This window comes from Quercus suber, unplaced genomic scaffold (genome assembly GCF_002906115.3).
Source record: "Quercus suber isolate HL8 unplaced genomic scaffold, Cork oak 2.0 scaffold_851, whole genome shotgun sequence".
Taxonomy (NCBI): domain Eukaryota; kingdom Viridiplantae; phylum Streptophyta; class Magnoliopsida; order Fagales; family Fagaceae; genus Quercus; species Quercus suber.
The window spans coordinates 44,183-69,324 of record NW_027070281.1 but is presented as its reverse complement, the minus strand read 5'-3'; the positions used below and the strand labels follow the sequence as shown (position 1 = coordinate 69,324).

Sequence of the window (25,142 nt, the reverse complement as noted above, 5' to 3'; positions counted from 1 at the left end):
TTATCAACCTAAAGTAGAGATGCAAAAATAAAATATCACCAAAGGTTATTTCGGATAAGGACATGTTGATATTGAAAGTTGTTGGAGCAATACAAGGAACAGATAAAGTTACACGGTATTTGTCACAATTTGCCAACATTAAGCAATGTTAGGACTAGATAAAGTTATACAATTTTTATTACAATTGGCCAAGAATGGATAAGATTACAATTTTTTGTTACAATTTGCGGACTTTCAGTAATGTTAGGACTAGATATAGCCACACAAATGTTAGAACTAGATAAAGTTACATAATTTTTATCACAACTTGTCACGTGGCGAGTTGTTAATCCAAATAGACACACTACTGCATCCTTACTACTCATAACTCGCCATATAGTGAGTTGTGGCAAAAATTTTGTAACTTTATCTGGTCCTAACATTTTTCAAATGGTTTTTATAAACTCTCAACCATTGAGGGTGAAAAAAAAAAAACTGATGTAGAATAACTTTCATCTTTATGAAATTTGAGGGGAAAAAAATCTACAAAAATTACGGGGAAAAAAAAAAAAACCTTTGAGAGCAATTGCATGTGGTGCAACCTTAGATGTATAGATTTGGATTTAGATGCCTTGCAATTATTGGTTTATGAGATGTGTAAAAGCTAGAAAGGTGAAAACGTCCAAAAAAATAAAAATTGAAAGGTTAAATTTTTTCTAACTTAAAAGCTGAGATTAAATGTGAATTTTCAACTTTCAATCTTAGCCATTAGTTCACTATTAAATGGTGCAAGGTCATTTTTCACTTTTATATATATAGATTATTAATTTTCATAAAACAGAATAATTAATGCTAATAGGATCCGAATCATCCAATAAGTGTCATCCAAATCTTTTTAGCAAAAAAGAAAAGAAAAAGTGTCATCCAATCTAGAAATCAGGATGGACAAGAAAAGCATAACCCATTTAGAAAAGTGAGTTTATAAGCGAGCGAAATTCATCAAGCCCCATTAATGGTGGATGATGCACAACTCGAAATATCCACCATAAACCTTCATCAGTACATGCTCTATGACCTAAATTGTGGAGTATGGTAAAGGTCATGAGTAACGGCCAAAGTATTATATAAACACCATATACTGGCCATGCCATTATTTGTCAAAATATAGAGTTTTTGGTAGTTTTTATGTTAAATTTGTTGCAAAAATCTAAAAGCTACTTTATTCCAAAAAAGCTTAAAGCTATATTATTTGGAAAAAAAGAGAGAGAAAAAGGCAAAAAAAAAAAAAAAAAACTTTTTTCAACAATTCCCAAATGCATACCAAATAACAAGTTATTTGCTAAGCTTAAAGCTATATTATTTGGAAAAAAAGAGAGAGAAAAAGGCAAAAAAAAAAAAAAAAAACTTTTTTCAACAATTCCCAAATGCATACCAAATAACAAGTTATTTGCATACTTTTCCAAATCAATCCTCATAAATTTCAAGGGTTGTTGCAAAAGTAAAAAATAAATTTAATCTTAAACTTAAATAAAAAAAAAAGTTTGATGTCTAGATAAGTGAATTTTGATTTTGGGTGAACCAAAATCACATGTTTTTATATACATTTTGCCACAACTGTTTTAAGTGATAGATTATAATTAACTGTCTGTCATTATATCATAGATCTACCATCTTTCCACTTTTCAGTATATAAAATGAGACAATTGTGGTGAAGTGTGTGATACTGGTTATAATTATGGGAAAAAAGAGAAGATTGTAGCTAGTTATAATTATTGTGTGTGTGTTATTATAAATAATTTTTTTTTAAAAAAAGAAGAAAAAAAGGTGTGTGTTATTTTATCCATCAGGTTAAAAAAAAAAGTGAGAAGTGTGGGTTTCAATTAAATTAATTGGTAAAGTCGTTTGTTATCGTGAAATAAAAGATATGAAATTCAAACCCTATCTAAACAAAAAATCAATTGACATCTTGACTTGATAATAAATATAACAAAAAACATGGAGCAAATCTAGAAATTCAATCATATCTTAAAAAAAAGAAAGAGGGACTTGTTTATTTCAGGAGTTATTTTAGACTTCTAGTACCAAAATCTAAGTCATAGTTTTCACCACAATGTGGTAGATTGTAACTAATTGTCTGTCACTTTCATATAAATCCATCATTTTTTATCCCATAACTTACAATCAGACATGTGGATAGTTACAACAAATATTGTGGTGTAGAGCATTCACATCAACCTCCTTAAATATTTAGCTAAACTAATCCAAAAAACTCCTCTTTTTTTTTTTTTTAGTTCAACTATCATTTTTTTTATACACATACATTGATTTCAATGCTATATCATTATTTCATTTAAATATTATTTTTTACTTCCTATTCACGCTTTAATACCAAAACCCACAGCCATCCAACACAACCTAGCCTAGCCAAAACCCAGCAAAATTCACTAGCGATCTTCCTTGCCACCATTATTGGAATCATCACTTGGCCTTTGCCTTTCGGTGCTGTTGCTTAGCTCAATTTGAGACTGTGAATCAGATTTTTGCCTAACAATTGAGTCTTCTTTAACTCAGTAAATCACATATGGGTTGTTGATGGAGGTTTTCGAAGTGGGTTATTTCAACTTGGAGAATCTTTTCGAATCTAATGGGTTTAACAGTTGTTGTTTTTTATAGGTTTGATGTTGGTTCGAATAGTGGTGTTTAGGTCTTTGGGTGGTCTGATGATAGTAGCCTACAATGCAGAGAGAAATGGGAATAAAAAATCATTTTCTTTATCATTGGCTAGGAGTAACATCTCGCCACAAGTAATGTGTGACTATTCCTCGTTAAGTTAGTTTGAGGAGTCTAATGCGAAATGCTCTTTAGGGTTTTCAGCCAAATTTTTAGCATCAAACTAGTTTGAAGAGTCTAATGAGAATGCTCTTAGTTTAGTGGGTGGTTATTGGCAACATTTTTTTTTTTTTTCCCCCAAAAAAAAGAAAAAATTTGTCTTTCCTTCCGACAGACCAACAGTTGTTTTCCTCTAAATGAAATCAAACTATGCCACGTGGAGGTAAAGCAGGTGTGCCCACTCTCTCGAGTCTCCTCAAGCTTCTTTCTTTCCATCTGCAATCGGAGTTTCAACTTCAAACTTCGAGCTTCAAACACCAAAACCCTATCTCAGGTCTTTCTCTCTCTCTCTCTCTCTCTCTCTCTCTCTCCACACTCTCTTCTGGTTTACACACAACCCCTCCAATTCCCACCACTCACCTCCCTCCACGTGTCACTCTTACAATAATCAACAACAACAACAACAATAATAATGCTCTGCTCGGTCCCACCCGGCAAGTCCGGTTCCAACTGGCTCGACCGTCTCCGATCCAACAAAGGTTTCCCGACAACCTCCGACGATGATCAAAACAACCTCGACCACTTCCTCCTCAACCATGACCCAAACCCGAACCCGAATCCGAACCCTACCGAGTCCACTCGCTCCGACTCTGGCTCCACTCAGTCCGACCACGACCGACTCCACCGAAACAGTACTCATCATCAACAACAACAACAACAACAACACAAACAAATGTACAGTTTAATGAGCAATGTATTGTCGGAGCTCTTCTTCATGGACGGTGCTGATGATGATGATCACATCCAAAGCTCCAAACTTTCCAGGAAAAAGTTTCCCAGGAAACAAACAAACCCCAAATTCCTAACCTCGACCACCACCACCACCACCACCCCCGACAACAACAACAACAACAACACTAGTCCCCAATACGTCACTACCCCAGCAACGGCTTCGTTTGATTCGAATAACAGTTTGAAGGAAGTGAAGGAAAATAATGTGGAGGAAGAAGAAGAGGAGGAGGAGAAGAAGATGAAGTTGAAGAATAATAAGAAGAAGGAGAAGAGAGAGTTGGTGGGGTATTCGAGAAGTGAAGTGACGGTGATTGATACTAGTTTTGGGGTGTGGAAGAGTGAGAAGGTTGTGTATAGGAGAAAGAATGTATGGAAAGTTAGGAACTTTGGAAGGAAGAGGAAGAGAATGAATGGTGGGTGTGATGATGACGATGATAATGATGATGATAATGATGATCCTGATGATGATGAATATGAAAATGCTGGTGGGGTTTCGAAGAAAATGAAAGTTTTGGGTTCGGATTCTATAGTGGCTTCCAATGAAGTAAGATGTTTGATTTGATTCTATGCATATGTATTTGCTTACAGTTGGGAAGTTATGTTTGATTGAATTTTGTGGTTTTTGTAGTTTAGAATGTTGGTGTGTTTGTATGTATGAGTTGATTGCTTGCTTGTGCCTTGGATGTCGTAGTCTTCATGTGTGCAAAAATCATATTGCAATGGCATTCTGTTTTGGTGAATACGTTGTTGTGGTTTCTGTAGTCATCTGATAATTTGGGTTTCGGTTTTTGTTATTGTATGTTTAGTATGTTAGTTTTGATGGCGTCGTGTCTTACAATTTATGTGAGGATGAGTCTCATGATGATTGGGTGAAATGTATTGTTTTGAAACTACACGATCCAGAGTTGGGGAGGGATGGGTTTGATAATGGTTAAAGCACATTTCATCATCTTCTCGTTTGGATTTGTGAGATGAATGCATTCTGGAATTGAGTATTTCATATGCAGCTGTAATGCTTTAAATTTCAATGTGATTGGTCTGAGTCATTTACAGCTAGAGGTTGAACTCTTATTTACCTTCTTTTTAGCTTGTATTGGCACGTGTTGTGAGTTTGGTGTCTGTTTTGAAATTAAACAAAGACTTAAGCTTGAATGATTCCGTTTCTCATATTTTACATGCCATAGGAATTTCTAGATTTCATGTGAACATTTTAATGATTTTAGTGTGGTTGGACTTGAAAATTATATTGAACTATAAGTTTCCTCCCCAATCTTAGATTAGTGACTATTGGTGTATTTTGATTTGAGCATTTTTCTATCTAATTGAAAAACTGTCATCTTATATTTTTTCTTCTTTAATTGTTTGTATTTTATGGATAGTTTTTCATTCAACATTGATGGAGACAATGTTTGTGAAGTGCTTGACAAATGTGAATTGGAGTTTTGACAAGTTCATCATGCATATGCTTGTTGGAATGTCACCAGCAAGCATCAGAATAAAGATGATTGGTTTGCTATCTAACATGATGTCACTCTTATATGATGAAGTTATTGGGCCATTTTTAGAATATGAGAGGGAGCATATGGCATAGGCATTGTTGAGAGTATGGCCAAGCATCTATGCCTACTGCCCAGATCCTCTGCCTTGAAATGCTTAAATTACGTTATTTATGGCTTTTGATAGTGTCATAAAATTTAAGCTGCAAATTGCTTTGCACTTTTCTGAGTGATGATGTGAATGTTGCTAATCATTTGATTAGTGTTTGACCGTAATAAGCAATTTCTTAGCAGATTATTTGTGCCATTTTTTTTATATGTAATAAACAATGTTGCTAATAATTTTTTTATTGGTCGATGTGTTTGTGAATTTTAAGAGGCTGCAACAGCATTCTGGTTAATAAAATACTTTTAATTGAATTGTTTGCCAAGATAAACCTTATCCAGAAATACACTTTTTTCTTCCCTTGTGTTGTTCTCAATGTAATTAAGACACATCTAGCAAATTCATGTTCTTTTTATTGTTGTGGTACCTCATCATTTTTTCTTACTTTGGGACTTTTCAAGTGTTTATAGTTTCATATTAAATTATTAAAACAAATTGAACTTAGAAGAGGTATTTGATTGCAGCAATGTGTAGGATTGATTTGGATTTTCCCCGTGTTCCTGTTGGTGATATATAAGTTTTAATGTTGGATCTTATTGAGGTTGTTTATTCCAGGAGGCCTAGAAACTAAAAGTTAGACATTCTCCTATTTGTTAATAAATATTTTCTGATCTTTCATGTAATTACATATGTTGGATGAATTAATAGGTACAAATGAATTTAAATAGTTGCTGAAACTTCAATTATTTAACTCAAAGACTGGATTAAATGCTGCTGACATTCATCCTTCTGCCTTTAGACAGCCTTGATATATCATATTGAGCATGAGGTCTTTACTGATTCCTGACTCCTCATTTTAATGTCGCATAAAATTTTCTGGTTTTTGATGGACTATTTGACTTTTTGTGTTTCAAAATGCTTACTTGACATTGTCTATAACTAGGTTTCATTGTTAAATGCATTATCTATTGACAAAATTACAATGGTGAAATAAATTTTGAGTGGTATTTTTTTTCTCTATTTAGTAATGATTATCCTGTGTTTTGTAAGGATGCATTCCATTTGTTTCTATTCATCCACTATTAAAAAGCCATAATTTTCATGAAGGATTTTGTTTTGTTGTCAGTTGAAGCTATTATCCTTTCCCCACCCCCTCTCCTTGTAACTGTTGAGGAATAAGCTCTCTGTCTGACCTCTTTATATTTCTGAATTTGTTTGACTGAATTAACTAGTAATAAGCAATCAAGTGAATGTGTTAATTTTTGTTCTCCCTCAGTTGCATAGAGTTAGTTTTCATCCCAATTTAGTTAGTGCCTATCTGGTTATAAAGCTACCAATGGCAGCATCATGCATGACTATATGTAGGGGTTTACTCCCATGACTTTACCTTATGCAGTGAATAACTTAAGAGTTTGAATTCTCTGATTTTTTTTCCTTGAAAACTCTATTCCCTTCCTTTAGAGGATGTAAAATACTATGAGCTGTTAATGGTTCTAACTGGAGAGAAATCCTGATTGTATGGACTTAAGAATTGTATATTTGCCTCTACTGTGTTTTGCAGGGACAGAATCCTCAGAATGGTGTGCGAGAAGAAGTTTATAAAGAAAGAACTGATGATCTTATTCAAGTCCCTAAAAAGAGGCAAGTACACTTGCTAGCTGCATAAGGTTTCTGATGTTATTTTATCTCAATTTGCATTGCTGCCTGTATGCCAACTGAAAATACATGGTATTATGATTGTCTTGCAGGTTGCCTTTTCCCAGATCATGCGGAAAATCAAGAAAAGGAGGCTCATCTGTTATCCTTATCAAAGGTCTCCCTACAGGCAAGAAAAATGGAGAAAAAGTTAACAGCAAATGCCACAAGGACACTCAAAGATAAGTCAAGCGACTCAAGCCTGATGGAACTGCTACTTAAAAGTTCTGAATTTAATAGGGCTAATGGTCTGTGATAGAACCTCCTGCTTGATGTTTCTCCCTGTGATAGCACTAGTGCTCTTCTATTGGCGTTTGGTTCTATTTACAACCATGTTTTTTGTATGGAAGAAATTGGGGTCAACTCACAGTTGGACTTCAAGCTTCTGCGATTCTTACAATTGCCAGAACCAATCAACATTGTGTGAATATTTATTGTTTCATTCAAAGTGGAGTGATGATTTCATTTTTAGTTTCTGTGAGGATATTTGATGTGTAACTCTTGATCTGGAATTTGATTTTAGACTTAAGGGTAAAATGTATGGACAATCCAACTTTTATCCTATTCTAATCACACCCCCTCACTTTCCACTTTCCATGTATTAATTAAACTCATTTTGCTTCCTGATTGAATTAACCACACCTTTTCCCTCCACTATGCTGTTTACAATAGTTTATTAAAGTTACGATGCATGGCAGTATGCCACACACTTCACAGCCAACTAGTTATTTTTGCACATTTATATAATTATCTTTTATATATAACTAAATTATTTTGAATCATCCTAGATAGGGAAGACAAAATACCTTCATTCTGACCATATTAGTCTCGTTTTGCATAGTTTTTTTTTATCATGAAGAGGGGATGGAACAAGGATAGATTTTGCCTATCCTGCCCGTATTATCCTGGATGTATATAATTTAATTTTTTTATACATATCTTATTATCATTCCCAAAACATCTCTCTCTCTCATAAGTGCTGATATCACCCCATTAGAGATGGCAATATGCCTTTGCTCCTCCTTGTCCTGACTTGGTTCACTCTAGTTGTTCCTACATCAAAGAAAGGATAAGAGACCCATGATCCAGTCATGTTTTATTCCATTGTGACTTGCAATTGGGGTTTCCACCTTCAAATGCCATTATCGAGTCTAACTAGGTCACTTTAAGCATGTAACATTAGGCCTCTTACTTAAATATCATTTAAACTTAGGGAAATATATCAAAGTTTCTCAATTTATACCGAATGATGAATTAGTGATTACACGACTAATTTGGTGATGATGAACTCAAAAGAATACCTTTGGACACTTGAAAAGAACAAAAGTTACTTAGATGACACTAGTGTGGTACCGGTCTAATACTTTGATACTTAAGTTAGTAATCTCTTTGAAGGAGTGTTTAGTGTTAGAAATTGTCTCATATGTCGTTCTAGTAAAGGGACTTTGAATTATAGGAGTTAGGTTGGCATAGGTTATGGTCAAAAATGGGTGTTGATGCTGCAATAATGGGTAAAAATTGAGAGAATCACTTTGATTATGGTGAGAATCTCGGCTTGATGTGTTTGTTTCCCACAAATATTGTTCTTATATCCCAAATTTCAGGCTTCCTTTTAGGAGGAACAACTTGTTGACTATGGTCATGCTTGTCTAACAAGCTCACTCGATTAGTGCTAATCAAAAGAAAAACTTGCAACTTGGGTAAATGATTTAAGAAAAACTTGGGTAAAAAAATCATTTATGAAGTTTCCTTAATGGGCCTAGTTTCCAAATTGCAAGGCCTTGAAGGTATACATTGGTTGGACCAAAAATCTAAAAAGACGTAACATTGGCCTATACAAGAACATTCGCTAGAGGAAATCCCATTTCTCTCCTCGTAGTCCACAAATTTCACATATTTTTTAACTTCGCAGTTGAAAGTTGAGACACCCGCGTCTTGCTGCAACACTCTACTAGGCGCTAAACTCACCTGCTGGTTGTTGAGTACAAATGGTTGCACTACTCACTTTGTTCACAAACCCAATCCTTTCTTCTCCATCTTCTTCTTCTTCTATTACTCTTCTTCACCACCCTCCAATCCCTCTCACAACTGTTCACTTTTCACTCTCTTCAGCTTCAGCTTTCCATCCCCACGAAGGGTTCTCTATCTCAAAGTTCAGTAAAGCCTCAAGAAACGAGCTCAAACCGCTATTTCCCCAACTGGGTCTTCGACCCACTAAACATATCTCAATCCAATGCAGTTGCATCAACTCCCCCACCAATCTTCACACTGATATAGGTGAGTGACTCTCAGAGTCAATTTCTCAAACACAGTGTAGTCTTTCCAAATATTCTCATTGTCATGTTCCCTTATAGGGATATGTTTTATTTGTTATGTTTTTTGTTTCAGGGATTCTCTTTCCATTCTTCAGAGAACTTGGACTTGAAGATAAAGAAACTGAATTAGTCTTGGACAAAAACCCAACTCTTGCATTGACATCTTTGGATTCAATACGTGCTCGGGTTCGTTCTTTGCTATCGCTTAGAATCGATAGCCTTACACTTAGTTACTTGATTATCAAATGTCCTAGTGTGTTAACAGCTGAGGAAATTGATCCATTTATATGTTTTGTGCGTGATGAATTGGAAAATAAGATTGAGCCTATGCAGCTCAAGCACCTTTTGACTACCGCGGATCCTAGATTCTTGGTGGGTTTTGATAAAAAGGTTAAATTGCTTCTTGATCGTGGAGTTCCAAGTGAAAAGATTGGTTATGTGCTCAACCATGTCAAGTTAGCTAAAGCAGTGTGTCTTAGGCCAATTGAAGAGATCGATAGGACCATTACTTTTTTTAGCCCATATGGTGGTATTGATTTGATTGTAAGGCGTCCGGAAATTCTTAATTATAATTTGGAAAGTCAGTTGATACCTAGAATCGGGTTCCTTTTAGATCTTAGTGGGGGAGATAAGGATGCCACAGGGAATGTGGTGCGTAGGCTCCCAATGATTTTAAGTTACAGTGTGGAGCATTTGGAGGGCCATGTAGAGTTCTTGAGGTCATTTGCTGGCCTAAATAATCAGGAAATTTTCAAGATTTTTCTTGTGTTCCCAAGCGTGGTTAGTGCTAGCAAAGAGCGGAAATTGCGTCCCAGGATAGAGTTTCTCAAGCAATGTGGGTTGGATTCCAACGATATTTTCAAGTTCTTGATCAAAGCTCCCTTGTTTCTAGGCCTTTCATTTGATAACCTCAAGTATAAACTAGTGTTTTTGGTGAAGATTGGGTATAAATATAGGACAAGGGACATGGCAATGGCAATGGGATCTGTGACCAGAACAAGCTGTGAGAATTTGCGAAAGGTAATTTGGCTATTCTTGAGTTATGGGTTGTCTTACAGTGACATTGTTTCTATGAGCACAAAGCACCCACAGATACTGCAATACAATCATAGTTCTTTGGAGGAAAAGATGGAGTACTTGATAGAGGACATGGGTCGTGAAGTTGGAGAATTGTTGGCTTTTCCGGCATTCCTTGGTTACAAGCTTGATGAGAGAATTAAGGTTAGGTATGAGGCAAAGAAGAAGATTACTGGAGAAGGAATGTCAATCAATAAGCTGTTAACTGTTTCAACTAAGAGATTCTCAACAAAGAAGAAAGAGAAAAAATTATTACATGTGGTTGAGAATCTAACTTGCAATGAAGGTTAGATAAGTTGGACAGTAATATGTTCCTTTCCTTAATTGAGGCACTTATGACAGCTTTATTGAATAATTTCTTGAAACTCTTTCATCAGCTACTTGTGATGTATGCAAATTCCCTTTTTACTATATTAGCTGGTGCAGACAATTGCAACTTGGGGAGTACAGAAAATTGAGATGATTCTTCAAATAATGGAAGACCTGAAAGGTATGAAGCTTGAGCAGTAGGAAATCTGCTCTGGGATAAGCTTTATTATGGTCACGTCAATATTTGAAACTGACTGTATATTTATCTTTGCTATGTTAAGAAAGAAGCTGGTTTCTTCTTTCTTCTGTCTCTCAATTATTTGTTTCCTTTCTTTCTAGCAACCATTAGTGGGAGGGATAAAAAATTCTTTGAAAATATGTCTTATTTTCATCCACTAACTTGAATTATTACAATGGAATTGACTTGTGGAATAGAGCATAATGCTCTTATTTCTGAAAGTTTGGCTCTTTTGAATTTTTTTCCCCCACGACAGGACCATCAACCTGATCATCAGCAAATGTTCATTGTAAAGAGCCCACTCATGTGCACCTTTATTGAATAGATACATTTATGATGTTTCTCTAACATCCCGTGCTGTCATGGAAGTTGGATGCCTTGTATTAGTTGTATGTAAACCAATGGACTGGTTGGTTTAGATTGTTAATGATATGAGATTGCATCTTATGATATCTGGTATTAACTATTTTTGTCCATTTAGCACCAAAAGTAGATGGTGAATAGTGGGAGTCAATGCTTAAATCTTGTCAGCCATTTAGCCTTAATATCACTTATTTTGTTAGAATGTCACTTCTGATAATGGGATGAAAGTGCGAAAGGTGATTTGGACATGATGTTATGACAACATTCGAATCAAATGTATTATTGACTTGTTAGTTGATCTGGAAATCAATTAATGAATCTTATTTTCATAAAACAAGGCCATACCTGTTTATCAGCATTTATATTAATTGCGTCGGCAGCAGCTGTGCTTGTATTGATTTTTTTGCCTACTGAAGATCAAATTACAAGTAGCTTTGTTGACACAAAGAACCCTATGTTGGGTTACACGTGTGAGTGAAGTCCCACATTGAATAAAGATAAGAAGAATAAGTGGTTAATATAACATAATTGAGCACATATCCATTGGGCTTAGGCCTTTTGGGTTTAAGTGTGTCTCTATATGTTATATTAATTACTCAAGGAAGCTCCTCAAGGTGTTTATCTCCCCGACAAGTGGTATCAGAGCCTATGGTGGTGTGTGGCAAAGGTGGTGAAATGTTCATGGTCCCTACCTAGCAGGGACAGAGAAAGCCTAAAATGGCCCACACACAAAGATCCTGGAATATTGCTAATGGTGCTAAATAATGGTGTGGTGCGAGGTTCCCATGGACATGAACGTGCGGAGTTCCCATGGATGTGCGTGCAGGGTTGACACGTGGTTCCCATGGATGGCGTACGAGAGACTCATGGATGACGTATTGATGAAGTGAAAAGCCCATTAGTCAAGGGGGAGTGAGTAAGACTTGTTCAAAGCTCACAGAGAGGCAGAGACTCACGTGATGCTAAATAATGGTATGGTGCGAGGTTCCCATGGATATGAACATGCGGGGTTCCCATGGATGTGCGTGCAGGGTTGACACGTGGTTCTCATGGATGACGTATGAGAGACCCATGGATGACGCGCTGATGAAGTGAAAAGTCCATTAAGCAAGGGGGAGCGAGTAGGACTTATTTATGGCCCACAGAGAAGTCTTGAAGCCCACAGAGTGGCAGAGACTCACACGTGAGGGGGAGATTGTTGGGTTACACGTGTGAGTGAAGTCCCACATTGAATAAAGATAAGAAGAATAAGTGGTTAATATTACGTAATTGAGCACATATCCATTGGGTTTAGGCCTTTTGGGTTTAAGTGTGTCTCTATATGTTATACTAATTACTCAAGGAAGCTCCTCAAGGTGTTTATCTCCTCGACACCCTATGGCTCTTAACTAAATTCCAAAATTTCTTAAAAACTATAACTGTGATGCAGCCATTCCTGCTGTGATCATTATAGCAATTAGCAAAAGCAAGAGGTGGTGCCGTGGTGGTTGGTTGAAGCCTGAAAGGTTTTCTATGCGTCTCCCATGTGCTGAAGCTCTAGCAGCAAAAGAAACAGTTAATGACAGCCGATATTCATTGTACTTGCATACAGTTGCTCTATCCAGCTTATTTCTTTCTTTTCTGATTCTAGGACACATCTAACTTGGGGAAGAGCCATAAAAGTTGCCCAGACCAGTCAGTCATTTTGAGTTTAAAAGGTCTTGGTTTGTCAAAGTTTTTCTAGTGCTGTCAGTGGAGGATGTGCCTTGCCAAATTGTGTGTCTTCATCTCCATCCTCAACAGTTTATATCTTGTCTGTATAGATGCATCGTTTTCCCCTGGGTGCCTCTAATTGGCTTGGTTATTTTCACTTTCTTTTTGTAAAAATCAACTCAATATATTTCAATAAGAATATTTGTCTATTGGTTTGGAAGAAGAATGAGGCAAAGTAATGGAAAATGAGGTTTTGTATGCAATAAAGTTTGGAACATATTGATCCGATACAGATGGTTCCAGACAATACCAAGTGAAGGATGTAGTTTATTTGGTCCCCAGCTTTATATTTTTAATAAATATTTTGAAGAATCAATTTGGCCAAAGGTGTGTTCGAGTAGTCTTTGATATAATTATAGAATATTATCAAGATTAAAAAAGTACACATGGAAGTTAGGAATAATTTTTCATTTTCTTCTAGAGATAAGATCACTGGAGCTAATTTAAAGAGTTGGTCTAAGGCCTAAAACAGTTCCTTTGTTGTAGTTGGTTCTGAGTATGCCTCCACTATATTTTTCAATATCTTGTTACAAATTTTTAATTTTCTACATTAGAGAGCTTTTTCTTTTTCCTTTATGTTGCTTCCAAAGGGACTAACAACTCATATTCAACTATTCTGAAGCAGTCCAAGTCGTCCAAGGTATCACTTCACTTGCTTTATGTCTATCAAAAATATCCACTTAAAGTGGGAGCAGAACAATTCCCCCTTTGAAAAGAGGGGAAGAAGTGGCAAATCGTTTTGAGTAATTGTACTGATTATCTAGGAAGCACAGACACAATTACAATACAAGGACACGAGCAATTTTTAAAAAATTATAACATAAAATAACTAATACAATATCAGTGTAGCCACATAATATAACACTCTAAATAAAGTATCCGTGCTTCTTAGTTGATTATGCAGCACTGGCATGGAAGAAATTTCAAGAATACTCCTATAACGTCAGCAATAATATGACAAATAGTAGCCTTACAATCCTGAGAGGACTACAAAGAAGATTTCAAAGGATTTTCTTTTTTTTGGTAAACGATTACAAAAAATTTAAAAAATTTAAAATTTGGACTAGTAGTACAAAAAGTTGTTAAATAATTAATAGTGCGTTGAAAGAAGTCTTCTGAGGAAAAAAAATGACTACAAGGAATGATCTCGACCCTTGGTGAAGTTGTTAGCACTTAGAATCAAGTACCCACTTTCCTATTAAAAAAAATATAAAAAAAAGTACTCACTTTCTTATCATTGTAGGTAGTCATAGCTCATATCAGATATAAACAATTAATTACTAGGATAGGGATCTAAGCAGTAATAAACGGGTTTCCTCATGTGAAATGCATTTGTTTAGTCTTTTGGTTTATTCTAGATAAAGTAGCTTTTGCTTAATCAACGCAACATGAGAATCATCAGTATTCTTTTTTCCTCCATTGTCAATATAAAAGATAACCTGCTCCCCGTTATCTCTCTCTCTCACACTCACGCTTGCGCACGCATGCATACACGCACAATGAACTCAGTTCGTTGTAGCAAGAGCAGCAACAGAACTCTCTCACTTGTTTTCTTGTGTCTTCTCTCGTTTCTAAATGAGCAACATACTGTGCTCACTCTTGCTGAAGCCAAAAGCAATGTAATAAGTTTTACTATTGTTTGCCTATAGTATAGCTGTTGCTTTCCTTCTCATACCTTGAACCATTCTTGGCAACTAACTATATAGTGAGAATTAACAGGTTTACATCGTTTATATGGGAGCACGGCAGCATGATGATCCTGAGCTCCTTGCAGAAACCCATCACACTATGCTTACTAGAGTCCTTGGAAGGTATAACATGAGAAACATAATTCCTTGAGGTTTCAGGTTGATGGTGGCTTTAGTTCAGAAATAGCTTGAGCCAGAACTGATTGGCCAATATGTACTTATGCAGCATAGAAGCATCTGCAGAAGCCATGGTCTATAGCTACAAACATGGCTTCTCTGGTTTTGCAGCCAAGCTGACCAAGGCTCAAGCGCAAGCAATATCAGGTACTTCTTCAATTAGAACTACGGAACATTTCTACATTCATGCAAGTCTTCTTTATTGGTGCTAGTGCTACAGTCATCACATTGTGAAGAAATGAACTTGAAAGCAGATGGAACCATGAAACATAAAGTAAAAAATAACAAGGCCATCAACATGAGTTACATGCTAAGCACACTGCAGCCAGAGCAAATGCCATTAAATGATTGTACAATAACAAATAAATCATAAAAGTCGTGAAATTTGAAGGTTTTAGAATTATATATTATAGTCCTGCAATCTTTAATACAGTAGATTTCAAGCCTAAAGCGGTGGACTCCATTTTCTGTCTTTGAGTCTTGAGGGTTGTAGTTAGCTGTTGGTTCTGTTTGTGTATTCTGTTAGCTTGTTTTCAGCTCCTTGTTTTGTTTGTGTAGATGTGGCTTTGTTGGTCTGCAGCTCAGCTGCCAGCTTTTGTAATTTCTTTTATTGTGTTTAATGACTTTTCTCATTTTAAAAAAGAAACTTGCTGAACAACTCCTCGCCAAACAAAGTTCATGTAAGAAAAAAGTTCTACATTCAGTAAAAAAGACTTTTTCCCTGCTTGATCCATTGCAATTAATCCTTGAATCAGTCAGGGTTGCAACCTCTGGATCCCACACCTGTGCTAGGGCAAAAAGAAGTTAAGAGATAAAAGCTATGATTTCAAGACAATATTTGACACAAACATTTTCCAAATTTCAACTGTTGTAAATATGCTCCTTACCACAGATTTAAAGCATTGTCCTACATTTCTTGTTTGGTTGCAGAGTTACCTACTGTGTTACAAGTCATACCCAATCTCTTTCATAAGTTACAAACCACAAGAAGTTGGGACTACCTTCAACTGTCTTCGTGTTCTACAACTAACGTCCTGCACAAATCTAAGATGGGCAATGGCGTTATCATTGGTCTCATTGATACAGGTACTCTTCCTCTCCTCTCTGTGAACATGTGCGTGCTTGTTGTGTGCAAGCGCGTGCATTCATATCTCTCACCAAACTAATCCCAATAAATGGTCAGCAGGGATATGGCCAGAATCCCAAGTTTTCCGAGATGAAGGTCTAGGGCCAATTCCTTCTAGATGGAGGGGCATTTGTGAGTCAGGAGAGCTGTTCAATACAAGGATGACCTGTAATAGAAAACTTATTGGAGCTCGTTACTTCATCAAGGGACTCCAAGCTGAGTATGGACAGCCATACAACAGTACTGAATATCAAGAATGCTTGTCCCCAAGAGATCGATTGGGACATGGAACATCCACATCTTCAATTGCATGTGGATCCTTCGTGGCCAATGTGAGCTACAATGGACTAGGTGTTGGCACTGTAAGGGGTGGCGCACCCCTTGCCAGGCTGGCTATGTATAAGGTATGCTGGAATCTGTATGGAGGAGGAGTATGTACAGGTGCTGACATTTTGAAAGCCTTTGATGAAGCTATCCATGATGGGGTAGATGTGCTATCACTGTCCATTGCCCCTGATCTTCCCTTTCCTGATTTGGAGATACACAATGGGATCTCCATTGGTGCCTACCATGCTGTGGCCAAGGGAATCACTGTTGTGTGTGCAGCTGGAAATGCTGGCCCAAGTGCTCAAACGATACAGAACACATCACCTTGGATCATAACTGTTGCAGCAAGCACTATAGACCGGTCTTTCCCTACACCCATCACCCTGGGAAACAACTGGACTACAATGGTAATACTCCACACCGGATCATGCACTTCATAAAAAAGGAAGAAAAATAAAAATCCATGTCTCATCAGTTTCTTTACATTGTTGCAATGAACGGTTATTAATTGTAGGGCCAAGCGATGTTTACAGGAAAGGATACAGGGTTCATCAATCTGGTCTACCCTGAGGTGCCAGAACTCCTATCCCCCCGGTACATATATCCTACAGAGAACATAGTGCTGCTTTAAAGTCTTTACATTTCATTATATGTATTGTGTTCACCATGCCCTCTAAATTCCCTTCACATGGGCCGTCTACTAAGGACTAGTATAGCTTAAATATCTAATCAGGTATATGATGCACTTCTCATGTCTGCATCATATTATTCCCTCTAGTTTTAGCAAGTAATTGCGCCTACTCTTTGCATGAGAGTATGTGGCATATAACCATTAAAGAAAACCTTAGTTCAACTATGACTTTGTCAATAACAATTTTCAGCTTTTATTTTCCTGTTACCTGGAGTTGTTATACAGTCACTGCGAATCTCTCACACCAAATGATACTTGGTTGGCTGGAAATGTGGCGCTCTGCTTCACTTCAAATTCTAATCAGAACGCAGTAGAGGATGCTGCATGGTCTGTCAAAGATATTGGTTGTTCGGGACTAATTATTGCTATAAATCCCAGTAGGTCCCTGCATTCATGTGATGATAACTTCCCTTGTGTTCAAGTAAGCTATGAAATTGGTACCCAGATACTCTACTACATTCGCTCTACCAGGTATCACCATTGTCCATGCTATCAAAGATGTAATCATCACCATGGTTGCTCTTGTTGATATCAAATTCATAAATGACATAATTGTTGCAGGAATCCACTTGTCAGGATTAGGCCTTCCAAAACACATCTCGGTAGACCTGTGTCAACCAACGTGGCATACTTCTCATCTAGAGGGCCTAGTTCCATCAGCCCAGCAATACTGAAGGTATTTCCTTATTATTCAAAGCTAATACAGAAAAGTTGTATGTGGGATGTCAGAAATTACTGGTATCTGTCTCATTGGTGTTCCAATGTGGTCTAATGACACAGCCAGATGTAGCTGCCCCGGGTGTCCATATACTAGCAGCAGTTTCTCCTCATAACCCAGAAATTGCATATAAGTTTCTATCAGGAACATCCATGGCAACTCCTCATGTCTCAGGCATTGTTGCATTGCTCAAATCATTGCACCCAGATTGGTCCCCTGCTGCTATCAAATCAGCACTTGTAACCACAGGTACTTATATTGCGCTTTCTTTCAAGTACTGCAATGTTCTTTGCTACTTACACTTTAGATGCATGCATTGTTTAAAACGCATCAAATTAATACGGTATAATCATAATCTGCAGCATGGACTACTGATCCATCCGGTGAACCAGTATTTGCAGAGGGAGAGCCAATGAAACTTGCTGATCCATTCGATTATGGTGGTGGAATTGTTAACTCAAACAGGGCAGCAGATCCTGGTCTTGTGTATGACATGGGGACAGCAGATTATATTCAGTACCTCTGTGCCATGGGCAACAACAACTCTGCCATTTCCCAGCTTACTGAGCATCCCACATTCTGCCCCATAAAACAACCCTCTATTTTGGACGTAAACCTCCCTTCTATAACTATCCCAACCCTTGGAAATTCAACGACTCTTACCAGAACCGTCACAAATGTTGGAGCGGTTAATTCCAGATATGTGGCCATTATTGAGCCTCCGCGTGGCATAACTATAGCAGTAAAACCTAATACATTGATCTTCAATTCTATGATTAAGACAATCTCTTTCACTGTTAGGGTTTCCTCTACTCAGAAAGTGAGCACAGGATACTCTTTTGGAAGCTTGACTTGGACTGATGGGATGCATACTGTAAGAAGTCCAATATCTGTGAGAACTGAGATAGTAGAATCTTATGATTGATCAGAAGGTAATGATCTGGATAGGCAAGCATGTCCAATTAAAATTGTAAAGTTATCATAGTGACTTTGAATAAAATAAAAAATGGTTGCAGTCTCTAAACATTAAAATTATGCAAGCAAACAAAACTGCTTCTGATACTCTTGATATGGGTAATCCATTTAGATTATTTTGATATTAGTTCAATGGCTCCTTAAAAGCCTAAATTTAGCAACCCATCAAGGCACAGAAAATATGCTTTTCAAGCATAACAAAAAAAATAAGATAAAGAACTGGCATTTTAACAGAAACATGAGTTTGAAGTTGTGGAAGTATAGAAAAGAGAGCACAGCAGTAACTTAAATTGTCATAGCCTCTTAAGTTTAGACAAAAAGAAGGGTATAAAACAGAGAATAGAATGAAAGAGAGAGCTAATTATCATTTACAGATTGCATAGTAATTACATGTTATATCTGCTCCATTTGTGTTGGAAATCACGTGGTGCATCTCAACTTACAATAACTAATTACCCTCGTAAACATATGTTCATACATCTCAAAATTTCTTCATTTGATCTTAAACGTTTCGGGCTTGTCTAAGCATGCCTAGTCCTCCAAATACATCATTGCCGTTTGATTTGAAGACATAGCTAGTTAAATTATCTCTGAAAAAGGATATTCCTTTGCTAGGTACATCTAGTCTGCCAAGGAGGGTTCTCTAGCTGGTTCCACCACCCTGGGCTCAAATTTCTCAGCTTTACCGTCTTCTTTTGGTATGATAACACCATATCCTCCAGCTTTTCTTTTGTACACGATATTAATCTCACCTGGTGCAAAGGCAAGGGAAAAATTGGACCCAGGATGATTATGATAATTAATGTTTAAAAAAAAAAGTGACACAATAAGTATTTACCAGTTTCTTCATTCCGGAAAGCATAAAAATCATGATCAACATTTTCCAGTTGCTCAATTGCTTCAGAGACAGTCAAAGGTGGCATATCAAAGTATTTTGTACGAACAATCTGAAAGACAGGTACATGGGGTGAGTGCGAGTGGGTGCTGGAGAAGAACAGCTCATCTAGGTTAGCAGTTGAATGACCTGACTACCAGTAGAACAACATTAAAATATTTTGCAATTATTGGCACAATTCCTTTGACGCACAGATTTTAAAGACAAATATGCAGTGCCTAATTGTTGTTTGAAGAAGAGAAAGATGAAATTTCCAATCACTTTATAATGGTAATTCAATTTTATGCTACAATTTGATTGTAAAAGTTTTTAAGTAAGAAGATTAACAATATGCATATACAATTGAAAAGGCAGTCCTTATATATATATATATATATATTATTGGTATAGAGTAAAAATGCAGTCTAATGTTTGAGAAAGAGAGAAGCAAAGGTTCAAATCTAAAGTTCTGGAATAAAAAGTTTTACAACTAGGAAATGCATGATCCTAATCTAAGAGTGCTGGGATACTAATATTAATTGTTAACATAAGAGTGTTGCCCAAGAAGATCAAGATCTGGATTTGGGAAATTGAAATATAATGACAAATTTAGAATGAAAAGGGAACAAAAGTGATCTTTTAAGAGGACAAGAGTTAAAATAAACAGAAAATATATAAATTTGTAGATAAACAGAAAAGGCCAAGTAGCAACCTCATCAATAATTTCTCCATCATCTTCTTGAGAAATGGCATCTTCCTCTTCATCATTTGTCTTTTCCTTCATTGGTTGTATTGTAGGCTCCCTAACTTTCAATCTGTCGAACCCCTTCATGTGCCGGCCGTGATCGGACTCCTTCTCTTTAATCTTCCTCAGCTTCCTTTGTATTATCGATGAGACCAAATCTATACTCCCAAAGACGGTCTCAGCATCTTCCTCTGCTCGAACCACTCCATGCTTCTTTGTATACAATGTAACCTACAAAAACACAATCTCAGAATACAATGACCCATTTAACACAACCTTACAAATCACAAAAAAATACATAACCAAGTAGCATTAACAATACCTCACACCGCCGAATTCTTGGGCCTTTCCCAAACTCTCCACCCCGAACCGAAAACCTAACATCCACCTCCCTAACCAAATGACTGTGCTTAGCAATTGCCTTCCCCACCTTCTCTTCCACATGCTTCTTGACAGTCTCAGTTAACTATATTCACCCATAAACATTCTCTCATATCAATTTGACAAAGTCCTATTTATATAATAACCAAATGAACATCAAACAAACCAGACAAAATTAAACCCCATTCTGATTGTTCAATATGCATTCACAGAACTTCATACATAAATCTATAAGTTTCACAAGTACCTAACTTCATTAGATAAATAGGTTAATAAAAGAGAAATAGAAAACATGAAACTGAAATATGTATATTCTATTAGTATTATTTTTCTTAGCAACCAAGACATGAGTCTTTGACTTTGTATATTCTATTATAATTTTTCTTAGCAACAAAGAAAAGGGTCCCCAATTCTACTTTTTTTCTAAGGTACCAAGAGAAGGGTTAAGTGCAAAACTGCAAATACCTCCAAATTCTTGCCCTGCATAATCAACTTCACGGAAGAGAGTGGACCATCCCAGGACATTCGGACAGAGTGTGAAGCACTATTGCCAAGATGGTTTTTTCTGGGTGAGAGGGAAATGGGTTTAAGGTTGTTCAAGAAACTGGATTTGTAGTTGGATAATGTGAAAGTTAGTGAGTTTGTAGGCTTGGTGGAGAAGGTGGTAAGGCTGAGGAGAGAGACTGAAGAAGAAGAAGAAGATGATGATGGTGAAGATGGGATATGGGGGAGCTGAAGTGTGGGTTGTAAGGAGGATAATAGAGTAGCCATTTCGGAGCTGGAGTGTCTGGATGGAGAGAAAGTGTGGGAAAATGGAGGGATTTTGAGAGGTTCAAGGAATATAGACGATGGAAACAGCAAATTCTGGAATCTGGATACGGATTGTGTCGCTGTCAGTGTCACCACCTTATCCAATTCAATAAATTTGGAATCTTGACATCTTGTGCGCTTTGAAATTGAAAAAAAAAAAAAAAATCTGGTTCTTGACTTCAAAAAAAGAAAAAAGAAAAAGAAAAAATATGAATGCTAGAACAAATTTCATAATTATTGAAATGATGAATTGTGATTAGTGTAATATTATGTTTACAAATCATATGAAATTATTCTTGACATCATTTTTATTGTACACTAGTTACAATATACTACTACCTCAACGATTACAAGATTTATTGTGGCTTTAGACCTATGCTACGTCAATTGGGGTGAGAAGGGAGAGAAAAGAAAATGGAAAAAAGAAATTGAATACATGATATGAAGAAATATCCATACAACAAAATTTTTAGTATTTTTTTAATCTAAAGGTGACAAATTGTGATTGATATATAATAAAAGTGATGATGGTGGTGATTTATTGTAAACCTTTTTGTGTGAGCCAAGATGAGCCCAAGGAATTATGGGCAAGTTTGGGTTTGGAGGGGGCCTACATGAGTGCCAACCGGGAGGCCTAGGCCCAAACTAAGCAATCCGGGGGAAATTCAAATTTGAGGTCTGAGCTAAGGAGAGCGAAAAACTTAAGAACCTAAACAGACAATTGGAGTCTATCAAGCCTGGGTTTAGATTCGGCGTTAAATTGCGTTGCGTTTTTGAAACTGCGTTTTCTCTTTCTTTTTTTTTCTTTTTTTTTGCCGCATTTGTTGACTTTGGGGGGACAAAATACACTGTGCGTGCACTGTTTACGCACTGTTATGCATTGTTCACACAATATTTAATATTAAAAGTGGGTCCCACAATACTATTCACACATTTAAAAATTATTTTGCTACAGTGTTTTCAACAACAATCAGTTTTTAGCAACTTTTAGCAACAATAAGTGCTATCCAAACGGACCCCAAAAAGTCACCCTAAGGGAATAATGATCTACCTAAGTAGAAGTTTAAGGAAGCTTTTTGACGAAGCCGTATCTCTTTTGTATTAAATGCACTGCACCAACCAGCCATGCCTTATTTACAGCTAAATGAACATTCTGAACTATGTCACAACAGTTTATTACTTAGCTTAAGCCTCAAAATGAGGGGAAGAGGAAGATGTGACAAGTATCTCACCAAGAGGATCATCTACCCTACAAATGGACGGCCCAAATAAGAGCAATGAGGCTATAAATAGGAAAAGATCCCACTTGCTATAGGGATCAAGAAAATATTAAACTTAAAAAGAGAGAAATTATTGTGAACTACTGAATTGATGTAGTTCTTTTCTACCAGTGTAATAGTGTTCCTTGGCCAATTTAAGGAAAGTTAATAAATAAAGAGGTATTTTTTTTTACCTTTTGTCTTTATGTTTAAAGTCTTCCTAGCTTGAGTATCTTGTCATTACAAAATAGTTAGTTTTAAAGCCTACCTCTTCAAATTAATTGTTTCGGATAGAAGTTCAACCTCAAATGAGTTAATTGGTTTTTACCCCCATACATATTTTTAGTATTATCTAAATGTAATTGACGTCACGTCAACAACATAATAAATAAATTTTTTAATTATTTATATTTACTATTGACACGTCACTTTATAGAGTTTAAGTAATAAAATTTATAGCAACTACAACAATGTTCTACTAAGAAATATTTTGGTACGACTTGGTGGTGATGTGATTGGGATCATAGCTACAACGTGGGTCGAACCATATGGTTGCCTGGTTGGGTAAATGCTATTAATGAAGATAATAATTTATAAAATTAATTATTTGGTTAAAGTCCATATAATTTGTTAAGGGCTTCTAAAAATGTAAGTTTTAAAGTCTATTTCAAATTGTGTCTCAAGTTTTTAATTTTGACTTCCAAAACTTATGAATAGTTCCAATTTGAATAACTTGTCCATCTTGTGATTAATTTTTATTAATCTAGGCAGTAACAAAGTGGATAAAATGGGAAATTCGTTGATAAAACTGTGTTGCACCTGAGTAGCCAACTTCAATTTTCTAGTAATCACTTTCTCACTCTAAGCAAAACTTTCTCCCTCTCTACCTTCTCTAGCTATTCAATAGCTTCTAAATTGATTTTGAACAAGCTGAAACTGAAACATAAACATAGAGTTTAATAAATGATTTTCATCTTTTTGCTCTATTACTGCCTTGAGGAATGGAGGTGAATAATGAAGATGAACATAGTCTCAAATTGAAACAATTTCATAAATTTGAGATTTTAATTGATAAAATCAAAATTCTTTGTATTAATTTGAAACATAGTATAAATTATGAATTTTTATGTAATTTTCCTCCTTAAAAAAATCAATTAAGTCATGTGGGGCAGAAAGTCGGTGATGAAAGCATGAACAATTAGGAAAATAATGTGGGTGACGAAACCAGAGAGTTAGTGGGAATCTTCTCTCCAAAAAAAAAAAAAAAAAAGTTAGTGGGAAAGAAAATGAGAAGGTGCACGTGGAAGTGACTCTACCCACACCCAAATTTTTTATTTTATTTTATGTATATTTATTTAAAACTTTAAAAATTTAGCTACAAATATAGGAATTTTCTGATTCTCCAAATATTGGGGTTAGTTCAATAATTCTCTTAAAAAATATAAAATTTTTCAATTGATCTACTAGTTATAGAGACAAAGTAGCTTTTGTTTTCTCAATTTTGTTTTTTGTACATGGCTAATATCAAACTAAACAAATTTTGTACACTCATTGGAGTTTAAAAGATAATAAATTCTCTTAAAAATTATCATTTGAATATACCTATGTCAAAGTTGATAATTTTGTATACAATATATTCATAAATTATGGCTTACTTTAGTATTAAAATATTAAGGTTTATATATGTGTGTATGTGTGTTTATACGTATGTGTGTGATAATTTTTTTTTGACTCATAACTAATATATTAGTACCGCAATTTGGTTCCAAACAAAAAATCTTCCTTTTGTCCATTTGTGTATGTGTATGTGTGTGTGTGAGAGAGAGAACTATAATGAGATTTAGCAAGTGGCAAAAAGTCACCTGTAATTCTATAGATGGTGACATATCTAAGTTGGGAACTATATGATATGTGTTTCTTTTGGTGGAATATTGCTAAATTTGGAGTTTATTTGTATTATAGGCACTGTTCCAAGTTATTTAGAGAACTGAGAAAAGAGAGTGAATTTTGGCAACGGTGTTGCCGAAATTCAACAAAAATATGAGAGAAAAAGAGAAAAAGTGGGAGAGAGAAAATTTTGAATTTCGGTAATCACATTACCGAAATTCCTGCTGCCTAAACTAGCTGATCAATAACCAATTGTGGCAATGCCATTGCCGAAATAGGGAAAAAAAAATTTGTGGCAATTGTGGCAATGCCATTGCCGAAAATGGGAGAAAAAAAAAATAATGGTTGTCGAAATCTGGGGAGGAATTAAAAAAAAATGTTACGTCCATAATATTTTTACAATATTTTCACAACAAATCATAGGTGATTAGTTATTATTAGTTCAAATTTGAATTTAACACTGAGATTACTTTTTTAATCCAACAATAACAACCTGCCACTTAAAATTTGTTGTAAAAATATTGTAAAAATTG

At 35.9% G+C, this 25,142-nt stretch overlaps 4 protein-coding genes across 4 annotated transcripts; 3 read left to right on the top strand and 1 right to left on the bottom strand.

Moving 5' to 3' along the window:
• Positions 1-2,386: 2,386 nt before the first annotated feature.
• LOC112022514 (uncharacterized) lies at positions 2,387-7,487 on the top strand. The gene is made up of 3 exons (XM_024055128.2): positions 2,387-4,144; positions 6,764-6,843; positions 6,951-7,487. The coding sequence occupies exons 1-3, from the start codon at positions 3,281-3,283 to the stop codon at positions 7,081-7,083; spliced, it is 1,077 nt and encodes a 358-aa protein (XP_023910896.2). The 5' UTR covers positions 2,387-3,280; the 3' UTR covers positions 7,084-7,487.
• A 1,268-nt stretch (positions 7,488-8,755) lies between these two features.
• LOC112022516 (transcription termination factor MTERF8, chloroplastic) lies at positions 8,756-11,057 on the top strand. The gene is made up of 2 exons (XM_024055130.2): positions 8,756-9,174; positions 9,286-11,057. Exons 1-2 carry the CDS (start codon positions 8,886-8,888, stop codon positions 10,578-10,580), a joined length of 1,584 nt encoding a protein of 527 aa, XP_023910898.1. The 5' UTR covers positions 8,756-8,885; the 3' UTR covers positions 10,581-11,057.
• Positions 11,058-14,339: 3,282 nt separating this feature from the next.
• LOC112022505 (subtilisin-like protease SBT3.9) lies at positions 14,340-18,713 on the top strand. Its single transcript, XM_024055115.2, has 10 exons — positions 14,340-14,570; positions 14,671-14,762; positions 14,866-14,963; positions 15,747-15,902; positions 16,003-16,676; positions 16,784-16,863; positions 17,186-17,431; positions 17,522-17,636; positions 17,741-17,927; positions 18,041-18,713. The coding sequence occupies exons 1-10, from the start codon at positions 14,340-14,342 to the stop codon at positions 18,601-18,603; spliced, it is 2,442 nt and encodes an 813-aa protein (XP_023910883.2). The 3' UTR covers positions 18,604-18,713.
• A 280-nt stretch (positions 18,714-18,993) lies between these two features.
• On the bottom strand, positions 18,994-21,570 carry LOC112022506 (ribosome-binding factor PSRP1, chloroplastic). Its single transcript, XM_024055117.2, has 5 exons — positions 21,119-21,570; positions 20,595-20,738; positions 20,240-20,503; positions 19,492-19,600; positions 18,994-19,405 (listed from the first exon to the last, which is right to left on the bottom strand). Exons 1-5 carry the CDS (start codon positions 21,422-21,424, stop codon positions 19,275-19,277), a joined length of 954 nt encoding a protein of 317 aa, XP_023910885.1. The 5' UTR covers positions 21,425-21,570; the 3' UTR covers positions 18,994-19,274.
• Between the last annotated feature and the right edge of the window lie 3,572 nt (positions 21,571-25,142).